This window comes from Moschus berezovskii, chromosome 14 (genome assembly GCF_049115385.1).
Source record: "Moschus berezovskii isolate FMDL1 chromosome 14, NW_MosBer_1.0, whole genome shotgun sequence".
Taxonomy (NCBI): Eukaryota; Metazoa; Chordata; class Mammalia; order Artiodactyla; family Moschidae; genus Moschus; species Moschus berezovskii.
In genome coordinates, this window is record NC_142473.1 from 63,305,514 (window position 1) to 63,326,175 (window position 20,662).

A 20,662-nucleotide genomic window follows, 5' to 3' on the forward strand; every position below is an offset into this window, starting at 1 on the left:
ATATTAGTGGAAATACTATGTTCCATAGATGGATTGTTTGATAATGTAAATTTTATCCAAATCAGTATAGAAATTTACTGTAATTCCAAGCAAAGTGTTTATCACTATATGCTTTATTATTTCTAAATTTAATTCAGAATAACGAGTGAAAATACTAGAAGAATTTTTGAAAAGAAAGATAATGGCATGGGGAAGAGGGACTTACTCCACCTGAAAGCCCAGTATCCTGGAAAATTTTAAAATGTAGTAATAATCTGATATTAGCAGAAAAATAAAGAAATACATCAGTGCAACACAATTGAGAATCCAGAGGCAGATCTATTTCTATCTAAAAATGTAGTATTTGATCAAAGCAGTACTTCAAATGAGTAGGGAAATAATATGCTATTTCATGGCTATTAGCTATATAGTTTTTAAAAAATAAAGTTAGATCTCTTCTTCATATTATACTAAAACTTCAACTTCTTGTGTATCAAATACTTAGATGAAGAAAGAAAACCAGAAAACAAAACAGTTCTTTATAGCTATAATCTTGGAGTAAGGAAAGCCTTCCTAAACTTGACAGAATCTAAAAGACATGAAGAAAAGTCTATAGAAAAAAATCCACAAACTGTAAAGAGAGTCACAATCCAGGAATATTCTTTGCAACTAAATAGAGAGGCAAAGGGTTAATGTCATTATTTTATAAGTAGTTCTTCCAAATCAGTAAAGAAAAAAGCAACATCACATTAAGAGTTTGTTCACAGACTTCATAGTGAAAATCAAATGGTCATTACATTTGAGAAGATTCCTACTTCTACTAATGGCCAAAGAAATGCAAATTAAAACAGCTATAAGATATCATTTGCCTACTGTTGGACTGGTCAAGCTTACAAAAAGTGATAGTTTCTAGTACTAATTGAGGATGTGGGGAGCAAGACTCTCACATATACTATTGGTGGAAATAAACTGACACAATCTATTGATATTTAGACGGTAAATTTAGAAGTATTTATTCAAATTTAGATGGGCATTAACAGTTTTTGACCTAACTAACACTAATTCTACAGGCATACTATCACAAGTTCACATTTAGTTAGTTACAAATATTTTTCACTCATCTCACACACTAGCAAAGTAATGCTCAAAATTCTCCAAGCCAGGCTTCAGCAATACATGAACTGTGAACTTCTAGATGATCAAGCTAGATTTAGAAAAGATAGAAGAACCAAATATCAAATTGCCAACATCCACTGGATCATTGAAAAAGCAAGAGAGTTCCAGAAAAACATCTGCTGCTGCTAAGTCACTTCAGTCGTGTCAAACTCTGTGCGACCCTATAGACGGCAGCCCACCAGGCTCCCCCGTCCCTGGGATTCTCCAGGCAAGAACACGAGTGGGTTGCCATTTCCTTCTGCTTTATGACTATGCCAAAGCCTTTGATTGTGTGGACCACAATAAACTGTGGAAAATTCTGAAAGAGATGGGAATACCAGACCACCTGACCTACCTCTTGAGAAACCTGTATGACGGTCAGGAAGCAACAGTTAGAACTGGACATGGAACAACAGACTGGTTCCAAATAGGAAAAGGAGTATGTCAATGCTGTACATTGTCACCCTGCTTATTTAACTTCTATGCAGAGTACATCATGAGAAACGCTGGGCTGGAGGAAGCACAAGCTGGAATCAGGATTGCCAGGAGAAATATCAATAACCTCACATATGCAGATGACACCACCCTTATGACAGAAAGCAAAGAAGAAGAAAGAGCCTCTTGATGAAAGTGAAAGAGGAGAGTGAAAAATTTGGCTTAAAGCTCAACATTCAGAAAATGAAGATCATGGCATCTGGTCCCATCACTTCATGGGAAATAGATGGGGAAACAGTGTCAGACTTTATTTTTTTGGGCTCCAAAATCACTGCAGATGGTGACTGCAGCCATGAAATTAGATGACACTTACTCCTTGGAAGGAAGGACCAACCTAGACAGCATATTAAAAAGCGAGACATTACTTTGCCAACAAAGGTCCGTCTCGTCAAGGCTATGGTTTTTCCAGTAGTCATGTATGGATGTGAGAGTTGGACTGTGAAGAAAGCTGAGCACCGAAGAACTGATACTTTTGAACTGTGGTATTGGAGAAGACTCTTGAGAGTCCCTTAGACTGCAAGGAGATCCAAACAGTCCATTCTAAAGGAGATCAGTCCTGGGTGTTCATTGGAAGGACTGATGTTGAAGCTGAAATTCCAATATTTTGGCCACCTGACATGAAGAGCTGAGTCATTTGAAAAGATCCTGATGCTGGGAAAGATTGAGGGCAGGAGGAGAAGGGGACGACAGAGGATGAGATGGTTGGATGGCATCACCGACACAATGGACATGAGTTCAGATGAACTCCAGGATTGGTGACGGACAGGGAGGCCTGGCGTGCTGCAGTCCATGGAGGTTGCAAAGAGTTGGACACAACTGAGCGACTGAACTGAACTGAACTGAAGCATTTTCCCAGATCACGATTACCTTTTTACTTTGTAGTTTTTCTGCTGTATAGAATTTTTGAATGTGCGGCTCACATGTTTACTGCAGAATTTGTGTGTGTGTGTGATAGTAAAAGTAGAAAACATCCCAAATATTCCTGCTGTGCTGGCAATTTGAGTTCTACCAGCGTAGAGATCTCCTCTATCTTAATTACCATTCCCAGTTAGGTACTGTTCTTGACAGTACAAGCATTTGTTAAATGAACAGACAAAATGGACCATAATGTGTCTAGGCAACTGAAATTATTAAAGTAAGGCAGGTAAACAGAAATTTGCACATACTGTATAGATCATTCTCTTTTTAGAAATATATACATTTGTATACAAAGTGTCATATATCTATTAAGAAAATGTTAGAAAGTATGCCTCTTGACTGCTTCTTGTATGGAATTTGAGTAGTGACATTAACATTTTACTTTATATACTACATAATATATTTTTTGCTTTTTTTTTTGTTTTCTAACAATGAGTGTTTTTATAACTTCAAAATGTAAATTCATCCATTCTTTCAATCTACTAACTTTTTGGTGTAAAAGATTTATAGCAGTAAACAAAGTCTCTGTTTTTACTGTGTATATATTCTAATGGAGGAAAACAGATGGTAAACAAATATTTATCCTTGATATTTTGAAAAAAATAATAAAACCATATAAGGGGACTCCAGTGACAAGTTGCTATTTTCCTTCTTTTCTAATGCTGCAATGTTTAAGAGACCTGAATAAAGTAGGGAGCTACCCATCCAGGTATATGTTGGCAGACAAATATTCTTGGTACAGGTCAAAGGACCCAGTCTGGAACACTCCATGAATTAGTTAAGAGTACAGAGTTTGGAAAAATGGGGGTGGCGAGAAGCAGAAGTTGTATATGACATAGGAACATTTGGCCACGGTAAGAACTTCAGTTCCCATTTCATGTGGTAGAAAGACCCTAAAAGTGTTGAACTGTGGAATGACATTGAATTTTTGTATGCAAAAGATTTGCTGATAACTGTGTGGGAAAAAAGATGATGATGACCAGCACTAGGGTGAGGGCAGTGGAATTGGTGTGAAACGGTGGGGTTATGGATGCATTCCAGGTAAAGATAAAAAGCCACCAGAAGTTGCTGATATGAGAAGAAGAAAAGAGTAAGATTATGAAACTGTCAGGAATTTAAAATACCACTGCAAACAAACCTGATCTGGAATGTGAGAATAGGTACCTCTAATGCTAGGAGGGATTGGGGGTGGGAGGAGACGGGGACGACAGAGAATGAGATGGCTGGATGGCATCACCGACTCGATGGACATGAGTTTGAGTGAACTCCGGGAGTTGGTGATGGACAGGGAGGCCTGGCGTGCTGATTCATGGTGTCGCAGGGAGTTGGACACGACTGAGCGACTGAACTGAACTGAACTGAACTGAATGAGGCAGAACACTTCAACCATTTTCTTGAATAGCTAGGGTCAGTCTCTTATACTATGAATTTTCCCTACTTTACTGTGAGAGATGTAAGTGCCAGATAGTGTCTCGAAGTTATACTGAAATTAGAACTTGTTATCCCTTAGTGGATTTAATGTTCATTTGCTCTTAAATATACATTTTTTTAAAAGTGTTCAGTTCAGTCACACAGCCGTGTCTGACTCTTTGCGACCCCATGGATGGCAGCATGCCAGGCCTCCCTGTCCATCGCCAACTCTCGGAGTTTACTCAAACTCATGTCCATTGAGTCAGTGATACCATCCAACTGTCTCATCCTCTGTTGTCCCCTTCTCCTCCTGCCTTCAATCTTTCTCAGCATTGGGGTCTTTTCAAATGAGTCAGTTCTTCGCATCAGGTGGTCAAAGTATTAGAGTTTCCACTTCAGCATCAGTCCTTCCAATGAATATTCAGGATTGATTTCCTTTAGGATGGACTTGTTGGATCTCCCTGCAGTCTAAGGGAACCTCAAGAGTCTTTTGTCCAACCCCACGGTTTAAAAGCATCAATTCTTCGGCGCTCAGCTTTCTTTATAGTCCAACTCTCATGTCCATACATGACTACTGGAAAAACCATAGCCTTGATGAGATGAACCTTTGTTGGCAAAGTAATGTCTCTGCTTTTTAATATGCTATCTAGGTTGGTGATAACTTTTCTTCCAAGGAGTGTCTTTTAATTTCATGGCTGCAGTCATCATCTGCAGTGATTTTGGACCCCAAAAAAATAAAGTCTGACACTGTTTCCACTGTTTCCCCATCTATTTGCCATGAAGTGATGGGACCAGACACCATGATCTTAGTTTTCTGAATGTTGAGCTTTAAGCCAACTTTTTCACTCTCCTCTTTCACTTTCATCAAGAGGCTTTTGAGTTCCTCTTCACTTTCTGCCATAAGGGTGGTGTCATCTGCATATCTGAGGTTATTGATATTTCTCCCTGCAATCTTGATTCCAGCTTGTGCTTCTTCCAGCCCAGCGTTCCTCATGATGTACTCTGCATATAAGTTAAATAAGCAAGGTGACAATATACAGCCTTGACGTACTCCTTTACCTATTTGGAACCAGTCTGTTGTTCCATGTCCAGTTCTAACTGTTGCTTCCTGACCTGCATACAGATTTCTCAAGAGGCAGGTCAGATGATCTGGTATTTCCATCTTTTTAAGAATTTTCCTCAGTTTATTGTGGTCCACACAATCAAAGGCTTTGGCATAGTCAATAAAGCAGAAGTATATGTTTTTCTGGAACTCTCTTGCTTTTTCGATGATCCAGCGGATGTTGGCAATTTGATCTCTGGTTCCTGTGCCTTTTCTAAATCCAGGCTGAACATCTGGAACTTGGTATTGAATGTATATTAGCTTTTAATTTCCTTTTGTAATCTGTTTTCTGGACATAATTTTGCTATTTTAAAGTATTAGGAGGAAAACAGTTCTGCTCTTTTGAAAAATTGAGAAAACTTGTGGTTTAGGATTTCAAAGATGTTAAGTGAAATAAAGTTAACTTAAAATCTCAATAATATTTATGCATTAATTTTGGGGGGAAGTCTTGAACTTAAACTATGGGAGAGTTGAATGAAAATTTTTAAGTAAATTTGCAAATCTTACCAAGATATTCTCATGTCTTATATTAATCTGTAAAAGAAAATATGCAAAAATAAAGTTCACTTTGCATAGTTGCTCATTTCAGACAATAAAGGTTTTCATGTTTGCAGGGCCTCAGTTTCAAATTATTTGCAAGTGATCCACTGCATGTGCAAATAATATTAAGGACATTCCCAGTCTGTATCAGATATCATTAAATACATGCATGCAGTTGTATTCAGACAATGAAATTTTTAGCAAATGTAAAAGTTCAGTTGTTCCATTAAAATCGTAATTTAGTACCCACAATCACATTTGGCCAAAAAGTAGGATATAGAATGGGATTTGTTTCATGACATTATTAAAATTCTATTCATAATGTTTTCTCTAGGAATATTATGTTCTTTATTTAGTCACTTATTGATGTGACTGAATATTATACTCTTTGTTTATTCATCCAGTGATGTGAATAAAACTCTTTGTAGTTATGGTCCTAGATTTTTATTCATTTGCCCATATTTTTTGTTCATTATCTATTCATTATCTTTTTAACAAACATTTACCGTGTGTTTACTACAGTAGTTTTTAATCTTGGCTGCAAATCAAAATCCTCTTTGAAGCTTTTTTAAAGTACTGATTCCTATGTAATAAACCCCTGAAACTGATTCAATAGGTGTGGACTTCAGCCAGGCATCTTTATTATATTTTCAAAAGCTCCACAGGTGACTCTAACATACAGTCAGGATTAACAATCATAAGTGTCTCTATTAAGCAGGAGGAATATAGGCGTTAACATGAAATAATTCCTGTTCACAAGGAGACTGGAGTCGAGTAAGACAGACAAGTAAACTAGTAATTGCAGTAGTGTGATAAGTGCTACATGAAGGGTTAGCACACCTCGTCCAATTTAGAACTAACATACATTGGCTTGGTGTTAAGTGAATCCATTGATAGAGTATAAAATAGAAAAAGGAGATTTTCTCTCAGTACCAAACCAAATGACCCAGATTGTGCTTGAGTCCATATTTTCTGTCTTACCTGCTCTATGCCTTAATCAAATGAATTAGCCATACAAGACTCTGTGATTAAACTCAGGAAATGGAAAAACAGAGAGACCAGTTTCTATTTCTGATAACAGGATATGGGAGATGAGAAAGCAGTGAAGAAGGATTGCAAAACAGCCAGCTCCTCAGAGTTAGGGAGCAGGTATCGCTAATATTTTTCTTCCTATGGCCTAAATTAGAGTCCAGCTCATAGGTAAACCTTGGTTCTAATATAGTTTTTGAATCTTTTTTCCTGATTATTTGTAGGCAACTGTTCCTACCTAGTCTATGCATACTTGAGTACTCTGTAGCAGAGTTACTCTCTGACTAGTGACTCTCACAAGGAAATCACTTTTTGCTACCTCAGAAGCACAGGACATTTACTGATTGTCTTTTAACTTTCTAATTCAAAGAACCTTGTTTAATTCTTGATAGTAGGATTGTCCTTTCTTATATTTTTATGTTTGTAACATTAACAGTTGATGTATTGTTTTTACTGTTTTAATTTCCATTACCATATCATATTTTATACACTTTTGTTTCTTTTTTATTTCATTTTACACAATCTGCATCATCAGCCTCTTTTCCCATAATTACAGACACAAAAGTGCCAGTGTAAAGGAAGAGAGGATATAGTGTCTTTGATCCCCAGAGCAGCACTAAAAAGCTCCACAAAACCACACATTGTCCATTGCAGTCCCTTGTCATCTCCTTGAAAATGCAACTTGGGGAGGCTGACAGGACCACTCCTAGAAATCCTTCTCAGGAAACTCAGTGGACATAGTCCAGGTTAGGGTTACCTATGCAGAAGTAAACGCCAGAAGGAAAGCTTCATGAAATCTAGTTATCCTATTATCTTCAGGAGCATCTATTCCTAAATATAAATGAAAGCTCTTATTTTCTTTCTCCGTGATCTGATAGTGACAAGGCCTAATTAGATCTTATAAAGACAAGCTTATCTAGTTACATTGGTGTTAATTTGTGAGCTCCAGATTCATATGTAGGGTGAATTCACTTAATGTGAGCATGAATTATATAAACTTGAGGTTGCATAATATAAAGTCACTTTATCTAAATACTTTGAAATAAAAACAGATTTCTTCAATTAAAATAATTAGGAATCTCATAGTTCTATATCTAGCTGGTTACATGAATTGTAAACTATAATTATGATACAGGAACGTGCCATTTTAGCTGGTAAACAAAAATGCCTACCATATTTTTTCATATCAAATGAACCAATGCTGTTGTTTATGTAGAACTTCTATGAGGGTTTCGAGGCTTCCCTCATAGCTCAAACCGGAGACCCCGGTTTGATTCCTGGGTCAGGAAGATTCCCTGGAGAAGGGATAGGCTACCCACTCCAGTTTTCTTGGGCTTCCCTCATGGCTAAGCTGGTAGAGAATCCGGCTGCTAAGCGGGAGACCTGGGTTTGATCCCTGGGTCGGGAAGATCCACTGGAGAAGGGAACCGCTACCCATCCCAATATTGTGGCCTGGAGAATTCAAAGAGTCAGATACGACCAAGCAACTTTCACTTTCATGGAGATTTCAGATATTACTTCATTATTTTAGCAAAAGAGGAGAGTGAAAAGGTTGGCTTGAAGCTCAACATTCAGAAAACAAAGATCATGGCATCTGGTCCCATCACTTCATGGGAAATAGATGGAAAAACAGTGGAAACAGTGTCAGACTTTGTTTTTTTGGGCTCCAAAATCACTGCAGATGCTGATTGCAGCCATGAAATTAAAAGACGCTTGCTCCTTGGAAGGAAAGTTATGACCAACCTTGATAGTATATTAAAAAGCAGAGACATTACTTTGCCAACCAAGGTCCGTCTAGTCAAGGCAATGGTTTTTCCCGTGGTCATGTATGGATGTGAGAGTTGGACTGTGAAGAAGGCTGATCGCCGAAGAATCGATGCTTTTGAACTGTGGTGTTGGAGAAGACTCTTGAGAGTCCCTTATACTGCAAGGAGATCCAACCAGTCCATTCTGAAGGAGATCAATCCTGGATGTTCATTGGAGGGACTGATGCTAAAGCTGAAACTGCAATACTTTGGCCACCTCATGCGACTAGTTGACTCACTGGAAAAGACTCTGATGCTGGGAAAAGTTGGGGGCGGGAGGAGAAGGGGACGATGGAGAATGAGATGGCTGGATGGCATCACCGACTGTGGACATGAGTTTGAGTGTACTCCGGGAGTTGGTGATGGACAGGGAGGCCTGGCGTGCTGTGATTCATGGGGTCATGGAGAGTCGGACACGACTGAGCGACTGAACTGAACTGAACTGAATTTTATTAGCTTTCAAAATATATCTAATGATAATATCAACAAAGTATTAATTAAGCTTTCTCCTTTTCTGTCATTTCATCTACTTAGTTAACACATATCTGCTGTTGCTGCTAAGTCACATATCTAGGCATGGTTAATTCAATGGGCTATGTTAAAAAACCACATCCTCAAATATATATCTTTAAAATGTGATAAAATACAAGGAAAACTAAGCAGTTACCATGTTGAGCCATAGTTTAATTTCTACAAAATATTAGAGATGCTAGGAAAAAAACTTAAGCCTTAAAGCAGAAATATCCTACAGTATTTATTGATCCATATGTTCCATGACTGTTTGCCTCCTATTTTACATTAAAATCCATGTACATTAAAATATATTTTGTATTACATTTCCCCTTTGAAAAAATTAGTGTTGAATTAGGCAAGGTTTGGAGAAGGAAATGGCGACCAACTCCAGTGTTCTTGCCTGGAGAATTCCAGGGACAGGAGAGCCTGGTGGGCTGCTGTCTGTAGGGTCACACAGAGTCGGACACTCCTGAAGTGACTTAGCATCAGCAGCAGCAGGCAAGGTTTGAATCACTTAAGGTCTTCAGGAATGCAGCCTTCCTGAAGCAGTGTCTAAGTTCAAGTTCTAAATCATACATGTTTGTTTAGATCCTTCAGTTCAGTTCAGTTCAGTTGCTCAGTCATGTCCGACTCTTTGTGACCCCATGAATCACACCATATCAGGGCTCCCTGTAGGCGAAGCAATTCAAAGCTATCTTCAGGGGCTCCCTGGATTTTACTGTCCTTCGTATCTCCAATTTTTCTATCCCAGAAGTTCTTGTCATTTTTGCATTGATTTTTCTACATCATCTTTTATGGGCAAAGGATTTCACATGAGGCCGAACTGTGGTCAAATCCCATCCCTCTTTCAGTTGCTCAGTCGTGTCCGACTCTTTGCGACCCCATGAATCACAGCACGCCAGGCCTCCCTGTCCATCACCAACTCCCGGAGTTCACTCAAACTCATGTCCATCGAGTCGGTGATGCCATCCAGCCATCTCATTCTCTGTCGTCCCCTTCTCCTCCCGCCCCCAATCCCTCCCAGCATCAGAGTCTTTTCCAGTGAGTCAACTCTTCGCATGAGGTGGCCAAAGTTTTGCAGTTTCACCTTTAGCATCAGTTCTTCCAATGAACACCCAGAATTGATCTCCTTTAGAATGGACTGGTTGGACCTCCTTGCAGTCCAAGGGACTCTCAAGAGTCTGCTCCAGCACCACAGTTCAAAAGCATCAATTCTTCAGTGATCAGCTTTCTTCACAGTCCAACTCTCACATCCATACATGACCACGGGAAAAACCATAGCCTTGACTAGACGGACCTTTGTTGGCAAAGTAATGTCTCTGCTTTTTAATATGCTGTCTATGTTGGTCATAACTTTCCTTCCAAGGAGTAAGCGTCTTTTAATTTCATGGCTGCAATCAGCATCTGCAGTGATTTTGGAACCCCCAAAAATAAAGTCTGACACTGTTTCCACTGTTTCCCCATCTATTTCCCATGAAGTGATGGGACCAGATGCCATGATCTTTGTTTTCTGAATGTTGAGCTTCAAGCCAACCTTTTCACTCTCCTCTTTCACTTTCATCAAGAGGCTTTTGAGTTCCTCTTCACTTTCTGCCACAAGGGTGGTGTCATCTGCATATCTGAGGTTATTGATATTTCTCCCGGCAATCTTGATTCCAGCTTGTGCTTCTTCCAGCCCAGCGTTCCTCATGATGTACTCTGCATATAAGTTAAATAAGCAGGGTGACAATATACAACCTTGACGTACTCCTTTTCCTATTTGGAACCAGTTTGTTGTTCCATGTCCAGTTCTGACTATTGCTTCCTGACCTGCATACAGGTTTCTCAAGAGGCAGGTCAGGTGGTCTGGTATTCCCATCTCTTTCAGAATGTTCCACAGTTTATTGTGATCCACACAGTCAAAGGCTTTGGCATAGTCAATGAAGCAGAAATAGATGTTTTTCTGGAAGTATCCCTAGAATGTTTTAAAACACATTGCCCAGTGACTAAAACTCTTTCCCTGGAAAATGGAGAAATTGAATATCAAAGGGAAAGAAGTTGAACTCCCTCTTCAACTTTGAATTTTTTTTCTGAGAGACTTGGTTATTGGAAGATAAATTCCCTAGTGTCTAATGTTTTCTAGCCTTTCAATGAAGTAGATTTTGTGGAGGGAAAAGTGAACACATTACACTGATTTGGTTAATGTCAGATGGCTAGGTTCTCAGTTCTGAGATACATATAAAATATTATTTGTCCCCTCTCTAATCCAGTTTCCTAAAATGATTAATCAGATGTGTCTTAATGCACTTTATTACCAGAGTTACAGATTACTAAAATGTGTACTATTATTAAGTTGTGAGATTCCCTTTGTTAGATGTGTATTTTATGGTTTTAGTATTTGCTCTTAGGTTCATGATCCATTTTGAATTAAGTTTTGTGTATGGTGAGGTGTAAGGGTTGAAGTTCATTTTATTTTGTATATATAATCACTTTCTTTGAAAATCTTCTTTCTGCATTGAATTAACTTGACATTTGGTCAAAATACAATTGCATATATAAATGTGGGTCATTTTTCTGAGAGGTGTAAAATTTTGGAACTATGTTATTTGGTGCATATGCTTTTGTAATTGTATCTTACTGCTATCTTGATTATTTTCTCTATAGGAAATGTTTATTTTGGGGTCTAGCAATTCTCCCTGGTGGCTCAGTTGGCAAAGAATTTGCCTGCAATGCAGAGACCTGGGTTTGATCCCTGGGTTGGGAAGATCCCTGGAAGAGGGCATGGCAACCGCTCCAGTATTCTTGCCCGGAGAACCCCCATAGCCAGAGGAGCCTGGTGGGCTGTAGTCCATGGTGTCACAAAGAGTCGGACTAGTGACACAGTCTTTTGTACTTGGCGCCCAGACACAGCTGAGCAACTAAGCACAGCACAGCACAGCACAGCAGTTCTCCATCTAAGAAGTTTATTTGTCTAATGTAATATAGTCTCTCTGGGCTTTTTTATGCTTACTCTCTCTACATGATATACTTTTTCACAGTTATTTGCTTATTTTTATTTTTAAATTTAATGTACATTTTTATAATGTGTAATTATATAGTTAATTAGGTATAATGTATAATTAGGTCTCGACAATGACGGTGTATCAGTAGGTCTTGCTAGTTTTCAGTCATACAGTCTCTACATCTTTATTGATGTTTAGTACATTTATATTTAATGTGGTTATTTTTATATTTGGATATATTGTCTTCCATTTTTCCTATTTGTCTTCTCTTTGCCTCATTTTTATTTTCCTGTTTATCTCCCTTCTTTTATGTTAAAATATGTTGTGGATTATTTTTATTCTCTATTAATTTATCTTTATTGAGTGTTTTAGAGACCACAATATGCAACTTTAAATTCCCATAAAATACAAGAACCTTGTGATAGTGTAGTTTCATTTATGCACTCTGTGCATCCTTTGTGCTACTGCTGTCTTATACAGAATATATTTATGTCTAATTTACAAACCCTACAATATCGTTATAATTTTACTTAGTTCAGTTCAGTTCAGTCACTCAGTCGTGTCCGACTCTCCGCGACCCCATGAATCACAGCACACCAGGCTTCCCTGTCCATCACCAACTCCCGGAGTACACTCAAACTCATGTCCACAGAGTCGGTGATGGCATCCAGCCATCTCATTCTCTGTCGTCCCCTTCTCCTCCCGCCCCCAACCTTTCCCAGCATCAGAGTCTTTTCCAGTGAGTCAACTCATCTCATGAGGTGGCCAAAGTACTGGAGTTTCAGCTTTAGCATCAGTCCTTCCAATGAACACCCAGGATCGATCTCCCTTAGAATGGACTGGTTGGATCTCCTTGCAGTAGAGTCCTGACTTAATGAAATTAAGAATGACGGAAAGATAGTCCTGTCTTTTAAGAAATTAAACGTATTTCTCATCTTCATATATCACTCATATTTTCATTATCTTCTATCCACGTTATCACCTGATGTTATTTTATTTCAAACTGAAGTATTGGCTTTTGCATTTCTTGAATTTAAAGCTATTAGGAATGAACTGTCTCATTTTTACAATTCATTTGAAATGTCTTTGAACTTTTAATTTTGAAGAATGGTTTTAAAATAGTTTTCTTGGAAGACAGCTTTCTTTTTCCCTCAACAATTTGAGTTTTATTCCAGTATTTTTTTTTCTTTGTTGTATTCAGAGTTTTTCTTACTATCTTCAGCTTGTAGTAGTTTAATTATGATGTGTGTAGGTGCAGTTTTCTGTGTTTATTCTATTTGAGATCATTGAACTATTTTAGCTGAGAGTTAACATTTTTCATCAAAGTTAGTAAGTTTTTCATTATTATTTCTTCAAATATTTGTTCAGCCTTTTGTCTTTCTTTGTTCTTATTTGACTCCAGTTAGCCTTAAGAGTTCTGAAAGATGTTACTGACACAGTAGTTTTAAACTTTGATGAAATGCTTGGAAATAAAATGGAGAAATATGGATGAAATGACACAATTCTCTAAGGAAACAGTTGCTTAAATATATATAAAACACAACCCAGTAAATTTACAGTGGAAAATAGTAATGTGACCCATTTGTTTTCCTGTTTTTACAAAATCTGTCTGTAGGTGCATTTCCTCCCTCTGCTCTTTACGCACGAAAAGATTTGCTACAGCGATCTACCCATATTGCTACAAAGACTTTTCAAGCTTTTCGCATATTTGTGAACAATGAGCTCAATGAACTTTACACAGGACTGAAGACAGCTCAGAAGTTTCTGAGGCCTGGTGGTCACCTTGTTGCCCTCTCCTTCCACTCACTGGAGGATCGCATCATCAAACGATTCCTGCTTGGGATAAGCATGACAGAAAGGTTTAACCTAAGTGCTAGACAGAAGGTGATACAAAAATCACAGTTGGATTCAGATCAGGAAAACAAGGAAGGCGTCTCTATAGGAAAGGCCCCTTTAATGTGGAAATTAATGCATAAGAAGGTACTTACTCCAGAGGATCAAGATGTACAGGATAACCCCAGAGGACGATCCGCCAAGCTTAGAGCAGCTATCAAATTATGAGAAAGTTTTCATCATCTAATCCTTCAAGATTTTCCTCACAGTTTCTCATGTGATATTCCTGGACAACCTAATGTAAGAAAGTGTGGGATATATGAAGTTATATAACCCCAGAGGACGATCCGCCAAGCTTAGAGCAGCTATCAAATTATGAGAGAGTTTTCATCATCTAATCCTTCAAGATTTTCCTCACAGTTTCTCATGTGATATTCCTGGACAACCTAATGTAAGAAAGTGTGGGATATATGAAGTTATGTAACTATATATGTGTGGATCTAGCTGGTATTTAGCTTTTTTTTTCCCCTCAAAAAGAAAATGTAAGAAATATTAGCATGACGTAGAAAGCTCAATTCAAGGAGCAGCAGTACCTCAAAACTGGAAAAGTATGTTTATCTTAGCAATATATTTGACTTTTGAAATGGTTAAATTCTGGTTAAATCCTTTCTTTAACCAGGAAATATTTTAAAAGAAGAGGAGAATATGTGTATGTAAAATCAAGTTGTCAAAAGAGAGATTATAATTTTATCTGCATGCCCAAATTCTGAATTTAGATATTCAGATTTGCAACAGACTGTCTATGATTCAAATAGTTAATAGTGATCATGGAATTTATTTTAATTTTTCTCCTTGGAAATAGCTTTCTCAAATATAAGTATTACTATTTTAAAAATGCATTACACTGATAAATTTAAATACTGAACTATAGTGTTCATTGTTTTAAAGAGATTTTTCAGTATGATATATGCCATATTTTCATATATTGCAAACTAAAAATGTAGAATTGCTCTAATAGCCTTCACAGAGGATGTTTCATAAAACTTATATTTGTTCAATTGTGTTTATTATAGTAATAGCCCAGAATGCTTTTGACAAATAGTAAAATCTCTTATCATTTGAATCCTGCATTTTTAAACTGAGCTATTCAAAATAGTCAAAGTCTATTGAAATGGAAAAGTTTATCATCTATTCCAGATACTAAAATCAATGTGCTTTTAATGTTCTTATTTATAAATAGTAACTAATTGTAAAATGTTTTCTCAGGAGTTCACATGGTAAAGGATTCTTTAACAAATTGTTGAAAATAATTCATAATTCACATTACTTTTTATACATAAGTATGCATTTCTCATTTATTCAGTTATGATGCAAGTACTGAAATAGGCAAAGAAACAAAAGTGAGTAAAATACACATAGCCCAAAGTACCAGTCCTGTGGAGTTTATAGTCTAGCAAAGAAGAGCGATGGTAGTTAACTAATCACAAAAATTAATATAAAATCGTTGAAGTGGTAAGGGCTGTATAGATGTAGTATGCTCTGCTGTGCTGTGTTTAGTCACTCAGTCGTGTCCAACTCTTTGCAGCCCCATGGACTGTAGCCTACCAGGCTCCATAAAGTACCATAAATTCATCCAATAGGGATGAAATCTCATGACTGACAACATGGTACTTGATTTATGACTCAAAGAATGAATAAGCAATAATTAGTCAAAGGATACATGGGTATGTTGATTAAAGGTACATGTCAATGTTGTTTTCTTAAGTAGTTCCCCTTGAAGTCATATTTATACTATTAATTTGCTCAGTAAACTATTTATTCAAATACAGGAAAAATTCATCTTATCAATTGTGATTACAGTAGAGCCTAAGTTGGTGAATCCAGTGAATAAAATATCAACATAATTAGATGGGCGAAAGATTAGAATTAAAAACTTAAATTTATCTCAGACTTACTTTATCTACCTCTGTAATAGTTAACTTTAGTCCTAAAGTTTGTTTACCACTTTTAATTTAAAGACTGTTCAAACCTGAGGATGTCCCAGGTGGCACAGTGGTAAAGAATCACCTGCCAACACAGGAGACACAAGAGACATGGGTTTGATCCCTGGGGTCAGAAAGATTCCCCTGGAGTAGGAAATGGCAACCCACTCCAGTATTCTTGCCTGGAAAATTCCATGGACGGAGGACCCTGGCGGGCTACAGTCCAGGAGATTGCAAAGAGCTGGACATGACTAAGAGACTGAGTACACATGCACATTCAAATCTGAAGAATTCTGCAGTGAAATCAGAATAAGAAAATATTCTAGGGAGCAATGTGCTCATATTAGAAATGAATGGACCTAGCTTAATCCTCTGAATCCTTCCTAAAGAATTTTGTAAGTTCCTCTCTGTATGTAAGTCATATTTGTGAATGAGAATGATTCCCAAAGGTAGGTAAGTATATGATTAGAATACAAAAGATTGTATGTAATATTCAAGAATGATTCACCTATGTCATCAGTCATGTTTGGATGTTATATAACATGGGAATTTTTTTCATTAATGTTAACTGGAAGCTGCCTGCATGACTGAGTTGGATGACATCCTTCCAAAATTCATGTCCTTTCCAAATCGTCATAATGTGACCTTATTATGAAATTCGGTTATTACAGATGTTAGCAGTTAAGACCAGAGAAGGCAATGGCAAGCCACTCCAGTACTCTTGCCTAGAAAATCCCATGAATGGAGCAGCCTTGTAGGCTGCAGTCCGTGGGGTTGCTAAGGGTCGGACATGACTGAGCGACTTCACTTTCACTTTTCACTTTCACACATTGGAGAAGGAAATGGCAAGCCACTCCAGTGTTCTTGCCTGGAGAATCCCAGGGACGGGGGAGCCTGGTGGGCTTCCGTCTATGGGGTCACACAGAGTCGGACACGACTGAAGTGACTTAGCAGCAGCAGCAGCAGTTAAGACGTAATACTGGAGCAGAGAAGGCCCTTACCCCCATATGTCTGTGTCCTTATAAGAAGAGAAGACAGACAGAGACAGAGGGGAGAATGCCACATGAAGACAAAGGCAGAGACTGAAGTGATTTATCTACAAACCAGGGGACACCAAGAATTGCCGGCAACCATAAGAAGCTAGGAGAGAAGCATGGAATAGATTCTCCCTCAGGAACAGTAGGTATTAATAACTGCTGAAACCTTGGTTTCAGACTTCCAACCTCCAGAACACTTAGAGAATAAATTTCTGCTATCTTCTGCCGGCCAGTCTGTGGTGGTTTATTATGGCAGCCTTAAGAAACTGGTACTCTGACCAAGAAAAAAAAATCTTGAATAATATGCATGAAAAAATCCCTGCTTCAATAAACACAAAATTGGCTTCAAAATATTGTAGTGTCAAAGTACATTATCTATTTTTTTATAATTAGGCTGTTTGAGACAATCATTCTTACCTTCCTCTTAGTTGTAGGATGAATAATCAAATACATGATGAGTTTCAAATGATTAAAAACGGAGAATGGTTTTGGGGAATTTATACAGTACATATAGAAAATAAAAACAGATTACTAAAATGAATGTATATTGCTTTTCCAATAAAATATAAATTATATAAAACAAGCAGTTGTTTTGCATTTCTGAATCTTTCTATTAACTGCCTCTGCCAGTCATATTATATAACATAGATCCCATTGTGTAGGACATCAGTTCTTAACAGTTTTAATAATTTCTCATTAAGAAATGAAATTTAATAACTACATACATTTTTAGTTGATACTCCTATTTTGTATGTTCATTTTGTTTTGACAGTTGTATGTTGGTTATTATGTAATCTTTGAAATTTCTAGGGTAATTTTTGGGGAAGACACTAATAATATCAATTTTTTTCTATTTCATGTAATATGTGATGTATGGTTTGTGCTTAAATTCATTTATATTGAACTATTTATTATATTACAGCCAATAGTTTATAAGAAAATACAGTATGCCTCACTAGGTTTTTGAGGTTAACTAAAACCTCTTAAAATTCGGTTGTAAATATTTGAAAATCGTATTTTCTTTAGTCTTTGCAGAGTGTTACATGTCTTCAGAAGTTTATAAAATTCTAATTTTTGTTTTTAAATAAGAAGCAGAAATAATAATTTATACTGTAGAATTTTTAGTAGATTTTAAACTTCATTTGAAATCTTATTCAAAAAGTATGAGTCAGTTCTTAATGGAAAATTCAAAAGGTACAAAAGATACAAAATTTATATCAGCACCTTCATTTGCTGATATAAATTTTGTTATAAAAGATTGTATATATATTTATTAAATAAATATATATTAAAGCCTGACCTTTTAGGAAGAAATCAAAAACACCTCTCTCACTTCTTTCTTTTTATACTCTTCCCTTTCCCTTTCTCTGTTCAGATGTGAATTTCTTATGCCAGCAGCTGCTGCTGCTAAGTCGCTTCAGTCGTGTCTGACTCTGTGCGACCCCATAGATGGCAGCCCACCAGGCTCCTCTGTCCCTGGGATTCTCCAGGCCAGAACACTGGAGTGGGTTGCCATTTCCTTCTCCAATGCATGAAAGTGAAAAATGAAAGTGAAACTGCTCAGTCATGTCTGACTCTTCGAGACCGCATGGTCTATAGCCTACCAGGCTCCTCTGTCCATGGGATTCTCCAGGCAAGAGTGCTGGAGAGGGTAGCCAGCAGAGATGACATTAATTTATATTTCACATTTACTCTGGAAAAAGAAGTATTATACAATATTAGTATGTACTCTCACAATCTAATCTCTACATGTTAGATTATTAGTAATGCGTAAGACAACTAAAAATTGCTTCTAGTTAAACTTCTCTAATTTTTATTTTAATGTACGTGTTTTTCTATTGTGTTTTTGTGATTTCTGCAATATTCTAATAGATTTTGTGTGTGTGTTAGCAACAGTCTATAATAGAAAGAGATAAGCATTAAAATGTAAAGGGAATTTTGTGAGGTGCTTGATAAATATGAATTTAATGACAGAAATCCTGATCAGAGATATATTTTTCTCAGAACCATAATGCCATATGTTCAATGTTGAATGAAGTATGGTTTGTAAAAATCAGCATCATATTCTAAAGAAACTAGATTGTATAATAAGCATAACTATTTTTATATTATTTTCTCAAATTTCATCTGTTTATAGCTACTATTCCCAACTAATGTTTGGTAACATACAGCATGATCTGCAGGAATACTAAGAGATAGTCTAAATATGAATTTTTTAAAGTCTTGTTACAGCCTAGATTTTCAGAAACATTAAATGTTCAATAGAATTAGTTAATACAAGATGAAGTGGTGATAGTTCTTTATACAATCATTTAGATGGGCCTTAAAATTCTTCACAAAGATTTTGACCACCTTACTCTCTTTCTCAGATAATTTACAAAGTAAAGAAAAAAAATGTAACTCTGATATGCAGACCGTAAGTTTGCCTTTTTGGTAATATCACAACTCCTTAGGCAATCCTTAAACACAAGGCATTTAAGTACAAATTTCCTACCATTAACATATGCCCCATTAAATATATCACTGCCCAGATGCTAAAATACAAAGCAGAAATCAAACAAGAGGACATGCTCCATTTCTGATTCTTGGGTAATAGGTTCAGTTCATTAAGCTCCATCTTTATGTCTGGCCAGTAATACTTGTCTGCCTTTCACAAGATAAGGATTTGTGTTGTTAAACAGTCAAATGGTATGGTTCTTCATTCTTTCACAAGGAAAAGCATTATCATCTAACTCTTAGAAATGCTAAATTGAGGAGAAGCCTGTATAGCCTTGTAAGTAAAACCATTGGCTTTGGAGCCAGAAAAAATGAGTTTAAATCCTAGGTCTGCATATATTAGCTGGATATGCAAACTGGGCATGCTCTTTAATATCCTGAATCCTCATTTATTTCACTTTAAAGAGAGGCTGGTATTAGTACTTTCTCATCAGATTGCTATGAATAAAATAGAAAATAATAAATATTTATGAGTTAAAAATCATAATTACCAAAATATAACACATTTCTGGGCACCATGGCTAAGGAAATATATACTTTATTCCTAGTGATTTTAAGTGAAGCCTCTACATCACAAGCAGTAGTTGATTGGGTTTATAGTCAGTTTTATTATGGGGGAATTTTATTCCTATTTATTACTTATTTAACACCCCCAGTATTTGCTATAGTTTGACAAGGCATAATAAAACACGCAGTCTTTGCCCTTGTGGAGTTTCCATTTGTAAGAAAACAAACTGGGAAGAAAAGAACCAGTTATTTGACATTCATTTAGGTTGGAAAATGTTATTTGTCCTCCTACACTTCCATATCAGTAAGTACCTGAAACTAAGTGGTCCTTGTAGTAAGATTCTCCAAAATACATTTTGAGGGGGAAAAGGAAATGAGTATTTTATGAGATAAGAGATGGAAGATTTCTATAGGAGTGTTTTAAAAGTTTCCTATTTATGCACTCTAAAATCAATGCAGAGAAACTACAGGACCAATAAAGTGTGTAAGTTGCAGGTTTTAAAAGGGAAAAGAGCATGAAAGGTAAATGGACAGTTCACACTTAGAATGAGCTGACGATCTCTTTTACAGCACCACAGAAATATATGTTACTAAAACAGGATCCATATAATTTCCACACCCTTACCTTCATTTCAGAATTTATAATTCTCTCCCTTTATCTCCATTTTGTACTCTATATCTCAATGCAAAGCTTGTCTTTGCTCCTTTTCTGTCTTCTCTAGGACTTATTTCAGTCAATTTTGCTTTCCCTAATCAGTCTTTAATCCATTCTGCACTGCTATCTTTCCTTCAATCTTCAAAAGTAATCAAAAGTGAACCATGCTGAAAGCAAATCATAATGACTAAAATCTCTCCTTGACTATTTTCCTTACTCAAATAC

The 20,662-nt window shown here is 36.8% G+C and overlaps 1 protein-coding gene across 4 annotated transcripts in view; it reads left to right on the forward strand.

Moving 5' to 3' along the window:
• Positions 1 to 17,362, forward strand: part of METTL15 (methyltransferase 15, mitochondrial 12S rRNA N4-cytidine) — a 221,251-nt gene extending 203,889 nt beyond the window's left edge. For 3 of the 4 annotated variants that reach the window (XM_055423756.2, XM_055423755.2, XM_055423757.2), the window contains one exon: positions 13,543 to 17,362. In XM_055423756.2, the coding sequence (XP_055279731.2) occupies positions 13,543 to 13,988 (446 nt within the window). In that variant the 3' untranslated portion in view covers positions 13,989 to 17,362. The remainder of the gene's footprint in view (positions 1 to 13,542) is intronic. The other variant, XM_088843203.1, reaches the window with a different exon arrangement.
• Positions 17,363 to 20,662: the final 3,300 nt, after the last annotated feature.